We start from the raw sequence: 8,166 nt of genomic DNA, 5'->3' as shown, positions 1-8,166 counted from the left end.
AATTATAGAAATCTATCGAGGAGAAAATTTTCGCGCGAACGTCCTTAAGGGAATAGTGCTCAGTGACAAATCTTTTTGGATTAAGAAGTCATTGTTTAATTTTCCGAACCCCCTTCCTCCCCAAAACAAATGTTGAAATGTTGTCACTTGGTTGGGTGGATAGAAATCAACATTGCATTGGAGGTGGGAAGGGGGAAGTTGAGACAATGCCATTTTTTGGTCAAAACAGTTAAGTGTCCCAAGACTTTTGTCGCTTTTTGCTACAGAAAGTGAAGTTAAGTGCTAGAAATCTACTCCAAAGTTTTTTTTTTTTATTTTGCAAAAGTGTGTGTAGCTTTAAGACCATCTGTGTGTTTTCGCTCCACAGATGTGAAGCCGTCAAATATTTTAGTGAACTCCCGTGGTGAAATCAAACTGTGTGACTTTGGAGTCAGTGGGCAGTTAATTGACTCAATGGCAAATTCCTTTGTTGGCACAAGATCTTACATGTCGGTAAGCTGTAAAAGAAGAACTAAAACCATGGACTGTGATTATAATACTGTGTACACTTTCAGTCCTAAAAAAAATATACAGTACAATTTTGATAAATACCCCTGAAAATAAACCATTTTGATTATAATCCCCCCTCTCAGATGCAAAAATCCTTTAAGAAGCTCGTAAATATAATCCCATGGGCTTATATTAGATTTAAATCTCATAGATTTAGATATAACTTTTCTTGTTATAAGCACCTTATTGTTACTTTTTGACACAGACTGGCGAAAATAGGGTCCCTTTTGAGCTTATAACAATTTTGTTGGGATAACATTTTTTGTGTTAGTTTCAGAACACCTCATTAGAATAAAATTATCAAAAGTTAAACTAAGCTTAGCAAACTTACATACTAAGAAAATTTAGATACGATAAACTGATAACATCTTTGTCTCATATATGTGAGAGGATTGGATAGATTGAAGGAAATATTGAACGTGGTGAAAAATAAGTTGAACTTACAATTGTAAATGCTAAGATGAGTTGTTAGGTGAAGCTTGGGAAGGGTGAAGATTCAAGGGGCATGTCAAATGTAGATTGTGGCCTATTTGTAAAGAAACTGCATCTTTCTTCTATCTAGTTTCTGTAACCTCTACAGAACCCCTATTAAATGTTTGAACACCTCATTAGAATAAAATTATCAAAAGTTAAACTAAGCTTAGCAAACTTACATACTTAGAAAAATTTAGATACGATTAACTGGTAACATCTGTGTCATATATGTGAGAGGATTGGATTAATTGAAAGAAATATAGAACATGTTGAACTTACAATTGTAAATGCTAACATGAGGTGTTAGGTGAAGCTTGGGAAGGGTGAAGATTCAAGGGGCATGTCAAATGTAGATTGTGGCCTATTTGTAAGGAAACTGCATCTTTCTTCTCTCTAGTTTCTGTAGCCTCTACAGAACGCCTATTAAATGTTCTGATATGTCTTTAATCAGCCTGAAAGACTTCAAGGTGCCAATTACTCAGTTTTGTCTGACATTTGGAGCTTTGGCTTATCACTGATCGAGATGGCAATCGGCAGATATCCAATTCCACCACCTGAGGAAATTTTAAATCCAAATGCCAAGAGTACCAGCCCATCGCATCTGATGCGGCTTCCTCCTGGAGCAAGACCACCGAGTGGGCCGAATAATGATGCCAGGCCAATGGCGATATTTGAACTACTGGACTATATTGTTAACGAGGTAATATATGTGATGTCAAGATTACTAAAAAAGGTCCTGGAACTATTTCTTTTTGAGAAGACAGTTTGGAGAGATTCTCAAGATCAAAAAACCCTTAAGTCAGCTTTCAGTTTAGTTTTTGTAGTGTTGTTTTTATAAACCTAAAAATTCAGTCCTGGAAGTTTCCTGGAAGTCTGGGTTGAGGAGACAGGAACTTCATGATCACTGTGGGATAATTGTCTCTCCTAATTGGAACTATGTTAAGTGCATTGAGATCAGAAACAGGGCTGCAAATAATTTTTTCCCCTTGAAAAGATGTGTCCGACTAAGTCACCATTTTGATCGGACAAAACAAAAGTGAGGTCGGACATCACATTACGGTACTTCTCCATATGTGAACCTGCTAATTGAACGCATTGCCAACGAAGAACATTGGTGTTTGCACTAGAGAGCAAAAAAAAAAAAAAAAAATAGGTCGTCCTGGTATTCTGTCTGACCACAGTAGGAATCTCATTGAACATTGGCAAATTGTGGTCAGCCAGTGACCTAAGTCCGACCATTATTTGCAGCCCAGAGTAAGGGGAATTTGGATAAAGGGTTTAATACAGTGATCATCAAAGTCTTCCAACTAGTACTTTGAGATGGAAAATATTTATTTTTGTCCTTTTTAACAGCCTCCACCACAGCTACCATCAGGTCACTTTTCAGATGAATTTTGTGAGTTTGTGAACAAATGGTAGGTAGTAGATACTGTTTAAAACAATATTATAGCATTTCTTTTCAGGTTATCATTGAACATTTTATGGGTACTTTGTTTAAGCCTGAGAGAGGCACAGTGACACAAAAATGTGTTATCAAAGGCACAGTATCAGCCTCTCAAAGCACTGGAAATCTGGAGATTAAGGTCAAAAAATCTGGAGATTTCAGTAAAAACCAGGAGATTGATCAACTGACGGACAAAAATAACTAAAAGAGTCCTAAAACCAGGCGCTAATCAAATGACTTGTTACTCTGTTTACCGTGAGATTTCTGTTTCTCATCGTGAGATTGAAGTGAAAACCGTGAGTCTCACGACAAAATCGTGAGACTTGAGAGGTCTGCAGTATGTAGTCTTGGTTTGTCTGTTTGTGAGTTGCGACTGTACAAAGCAAGTATTTATAGAGGGGAAGGCTATCATAAACCCCAACTCTACAAATTATCTCACTCACATGGCTTCAAAAAGCTTGGCAGCTTATCATAACTGCATTTTCTACACCAGAGTTTTAAAAAGGTGGAAAGGGAGACCGTGTAATGTCAACTTTTCTGACATGAGCCTGTGGTTTATTCAGCCAACACTTAAACATTGACAAATTATTTTTATTATTATTTTAGTCTTGTAAAGAATCCTTCAGAGAGAGCAGATCTCAAGTTGTTAATGGTGAGTATCATTCAATGTTTTGGATAAGAATGTCTACCACTAACTATGTCGTAGAATTTAAATTTTAAGCTGGTAACTACAATTGTGTTGTTGCCTGAGTGGGTGTATCAGCCATATAAACACAATGAACAACTGCCTCGCAAAATGGAGGTTGGATGCCTGCAAGATCCAGGATCTTCCACTATTGACGGCAGCAAACTCCTAGATGGAGACTGATTCCATGGCAGGCAAATCCTGTCAACCCAATGATGAGCACCCATGTGGAAGGGAAAAGCCACCCATCACACTAATAAGACAGTGGACAGAGAGGGAGAGAAAGGGGTGGGGGACAGCCTATGAGAAGGAACCCGCACTCAAGAAAACTAAAAGCAAACTGCTAAAATGCACTTGGTCCAACAGCATGTGAAATCCTGGAGCAAAGGCAACACTAATGCTCCTTGTTAACTCTGTTAAATTGCATTTAACTGCATAAAATCTTGAAATTGAGCGAGTCTTCACCTGGGTGCATGACATTAGTTAACTGATTACTTGATTCAGAAGAAATCAAATGGCCTTTGGAGCCAGCCCATTTTTGTAATGGCTGATCTGCATTTTTTTTTTTTTTGGGGGGGGGGGGGGAGAGTGGCTATCATAAACCCCAACTCTACAAATTATCTCACTCACATGGCTAAAAAAGGTTGGCAGCTTATCATAATTGCATTTTCTACACCAGAGTTTTAATCTATGAAAAGGTGGAAATGGAGAAAGTATAATGTTGACTTGTCTGACATGAGCCTGTGGTTTATTCCTCCAACATTAACATATGATTTTTATGTACTGCAATGGACTAGCACCCGATTCAGGGAGAGTAGCATTATTCCTAGTCACTTCATGCTATGGAAAGCACACTAAGAGTGAAACAGTCTGTAAATGTATCTGTGTTGTGTAGTGGAGATGGGCGGTGTGGACCTTGTAGTGATCCTCATTCTGGCTTAACACCCTACAAAGTATTTAAACATCTCTAATAAGAGAGTTACCATGGTTTTTTTTTTCAGAATCATCCTTTTATCAAGAAATCTGAGATGATGCAGGTAGACTTTGCTGGCTGGGTGTGTCAAGTGGCTGGTCTCTAGCGAGCAAGCTCATAAAAATAAACTGAATTGGAGTATTGCTATGGAACAAGTTTATAACCCTTATTTAACTTGCATCGTCAGAATGAAGGAATACAGAAAAGGAAAATATATGCAATGGAATTTATATAAATGTGGTGTGTTTTCGATTCAGTGCGGCATGAGACTGCAAAGCGTGGGAGGGAAATATGTTACGCCGTGTCAAGAAGATGCAATACTTGCCAAACACTCCAGATTTATGGATATGTGCTATGGAACACAGTTTTCTTCAGGAAGTACTTTGGAACTGTAATAAAAGATATGGAATGCAAATAAGACTCTAAGCAAGACATTAACAGGATGGGTGGGGGTGGGTTCAGTTTTCAAATTGCCCGACCCACCCACCCTCAAATTTCTTTACATGTCTAGACCGCCAGTCAAGGTATATCTTCAGTTGCACAGAATACAAGTGGATTGCTTTGTAATACTATTCGTTGCTTATGATTTAGCCTTTTTTTCATGCATGCTCTCTTTATGCCTTGTGCAATTTCGTTGCAGTCAGCTGGGTTGTTGTATAATGGCTGTGATATGTATTGTACAGTAATATTGTTGTAACAAATGTCATGTCTGGTTTGTTACATCGCTAGCGAGCGGGGATAGGCAGGGTATTGTCGTAACGTGTAGCAAATACATGTGGCCCTCACATCAAACAGAAAATGATATTACAACAAAGTTGATATTTCGTATTCCTTTCCGATGCTGTCAGCGTAAATACTTTTCAGTCCTTTGCAAAGGCCAGAATGTTTGAATATTGTGGTAATCAAGCAACTCTTGATCTCCTAGTTGAGTTTCACTGTCGTTTACTTTCTCTTAAGCAAGAATTTAAAAAGCTAAAAAATCAGTTTAGGTCACAAGAAATCGATAATGGTTTGATTTTGGACAAACGACAGGGACCATTAGTTAGAAAGTGGACGTAAACTGAATGAGGCCAAAAGATAGAAATGGAGTACAACATGAAAAAACTAAATGTTATTCATCTAAAAAGGGTGCAAAATGATATTTGTAATGTGAAATTCCCACTTATGTCCAGGATTGAACGCAAGTATTGTTTAATGAGTACTTCATGTTTGACTGTGTTATTTGATATTTCCATATTACTTCATATTTGACAAATTTTGGTGTGTTTTGGTGAACATATCTGGAAATTCCTTCAAGAAATTTCTTGCTGACGCAGTTTTTTTTACTTAATTGAGGCAATTGGTTCTGTGTTCATTACAGTCTGGAGAAGTTACCCACAAATTGTGTTTCTAAAGGTGTTGGCATCAAAAATGAGAAGAAGTTGTAGTGCCATTTCTTTTTATTTAAAATTGATGTGAGGGTTGCATCCCTGCATGGACCAAAACAACGATTGCTCATTGCAAGGTCCAGGGAAACAGGCTAGATTATTGTTATATTTGGCATCAAATATCAGTAGATCTAATAGTGGTTATAGAAAATGGTGGGTACTTTTTAGTTTTGCATGATGGAATAGAATATGACCTGATGGAAGAGAAAATTCATAAGTTTGTAACATCTTAAGCTGCAATGTCATCAGAAGAAGCTAGCAACCCTGGCCTTTGCTAGGGGGATACTGTAATGTATTGACATTACGATTCTCCATAAACATCCTTTTATAGTTGTCAGGTTGTTTTTCAGTTGTTTTCACAGGGGAATTACTTGGGGGAATGAGTCGTTGTGGCCTTTGGCAGGCCACATGGTTTGTACAATCTTAAAAAGCCGGCCCTGGAATTTTCGGCTTAACTCTATCTGAAAAGTCCTGGTAATCTGCCAAGTGCTTGAATATTTGCAAAAGAAAAACTAAACAACTTTAAAAATTTGTTGCCAAGTCTAATGCTCTCAAGTCCACAAGAGCTAGAAACTTGAACTAAAAGACATTGAAAAAAGTCTAACTACAAAGTTAGATGCCCTGAAAGACTGCTACGGTTTAAAGATTGCTCAACGCAACAGGGTATTGACTGTAACGTTAGTAGCCCAAATCGTGTGTTTTAGGCGGACTAAAAGGTTTCTTGACATTCTGAGCAGTAAAATCAGTCCTTGAATTTTGCTTGCCTTTAACTGAATGAACCCATGGTACAGTACTTAACTCTCACAGTACTCTAGACCTCCACGCGAGGGACGATTAACCCATCCGAAGGAGAGTTAAGATTTACCTAGTCACTTTGCGCTACAGAAAATGTCAGAAAACGTTGAATCATTATGCTTCCAGGATGATCAGCTGGCTTATTCGAGAACCATACTGTTGGCGCGAAATCAGTGCCAGTACAGGGAGGCTTCTGCAGTTCTGGAAACTGCTTGGCCATCCATTGGATAAATGTCATAAATCACTGTCCAGTGGATAAGTGCGCTGTCCACTGCTAGCGATTTATCGGGTAACTTGCGTTATCCACCAGAACAACCAAGCCCTACCTCACGTCACCTAGCGTTTAAATTGAGGTTGGAAAATTAAGAGCCGAAAGGAGTTGTCTTGTAAGTTCACGGAAACAGCATTATTATTATTATTATTATTATTATTATTATTATTATTATTATTATTATTATTATTATTATTTGAGGGGGTTCAGTAAGTTCAAGAGGAAATGTTTATTTGTCACTATCTTGGGACAAAAAAACATCTGAGTCCCCGACAGGTATAATTTTAGTTTACAAGTTCGATTTAAGTTTGTCATTTTGGGGTGTCGGTAAAACGCCGACTCGGGGTCGGGGCCGGGGCCGGGGTCGGGGTCGGGGTCGGGGTCAATTTTTTTTTTTTAAATTCACTGATTCACTGAAAAATTCACAGAAAAAAATACAAAGTTTTACTTTATATTAGCGTGTGGGTCAAAAAAAAGCATTTTTCTTCACAAATTGGGCACAAATCTTGATCCTTATAAGTTCAAGAGTACAAGAGAAGCATTTTAGTTAAGGTCTAACAGGCGAGAGGTGAAATTTAACTTTTACATACAGTTTAGCGACAAGATGTTGTTGTTTACCTCTCTGTAATCGAATATTTTACACCCGCTTTTAATGTTACGTGCATAGCTATCTTTCTACGTCCGTCTTTCGACATCTTCTTTCGACAGCATCTTTCGACGTGCTGTTTAAAATGAGCCAATTTTAAAACAGCGATGGATACCCTTGTTGGTTTCACCCACAAGGTCAAAAGGTCATTCTGGTGGGCTGTAATTGGCGGATTTCGATCCGTGTTGTTTGTTTTAACTTACCGCTATGCACCTAACACTGAAAGCGGGTGTGATACTTTCTCAACAGGATAACCTCAATTAAAATGTCTTTCCGCATTTCGGTCACGCAAATTGGAGAAATGGCTAGATACCTCCACTTATATTTAAAACAATAACAGAATTTAGAAACTTAAAGATTGCGAGACATGTTAATGCGAGCTTCGCTGTCTAAACAAAACAATTCTGCTTCCTTATAAATATTTTTTTGGAAACGAAAGGCGGCTTTATTTTAAAGATATAAACCTGAATTAATTTTCTCTTGCTACACAAACGCATGTACAATTTGATTTAAACCTGAAAAAGTTCATGCTATGTTGGCGAGGAGATAGCGCTCAGAAAGAATTCGGCAGCAAATTCTATCCGCCAAGCTGTTAGAAAATTTCACCTTTCGCCTGTTAGACCACAGATTTCTTCTTTTATACTTTTGAACTTATAAGGATCAAAATTCCCGGCTATTTTGTGAAGGAAATGCTTTTTCCGACTCGAAATTTCCCACACGCTAATATTAACTTTGTAATTTTTTTCTGAATCGGTGAATTTTTTTTTTTTAAAAAATTAAAAAATTGACCCCGACCCCGACCCCGACCCCGACCCCGGCCCCGACCCCGAGTCGGCGTTTTACCGACACCCGTCATTTTGTTACTGGATAGAAGTCGAGCGGGTGCGTGTTGCGAAGACGCG

At 38.2% G+C, this 8,166-nt stretch overlaps 1 protein-coding gene across 1 annotated transcript; it reads left to right on the top strand.

The window, feature by feature from the left end:
- Positions 1–343: 343 nt before the first annotated feature.
- On the top strand, positions 344–5,885 carry LOC144641299 (dual specificity mitogen-activated protein kinase kinase 2-like). The gene is made up of 5 exons (XM_078500326.1): positions 344–492; positions 1,475–1,723; positions 2,377–2,438; positions 3,074–3,119; positions 4,154–5,885. The coding sequence occupies exons 1-5, from the start codon at positions 454–456 to the stop codon at positions 4,229–4,231; spliced, it is 474 nt and encodes a 157-aa protein (XP_078356452.1). The 5' UTR covers positions 344–453; the 3' UTR covers positions 4,232–5,885.
- Positions 5,886–8,166: the final 2,281 nt, after the last annotated feature.

This window comes from Oculina patagonica, unplaced genomic scaffold (genome assembly GCF_052425735.1).
Source record: "Oculina patagonica isolate OP01 unplaced genomic scaffold, crgOcupat unplaced821, whole genome shotgun sequence".
Taxonomy (NCBI): Eukaryota; Metazoa; Cnidaria; class Anthozoa; order Scleractinia; family Oculinidae; genus Oculina; species Oculina patagonica.
The sequence above is the reverse complement of the archived record's forward strand: the minus strand, read 5'-3'. Positions and strand labels throughout refer to the sequence as shown.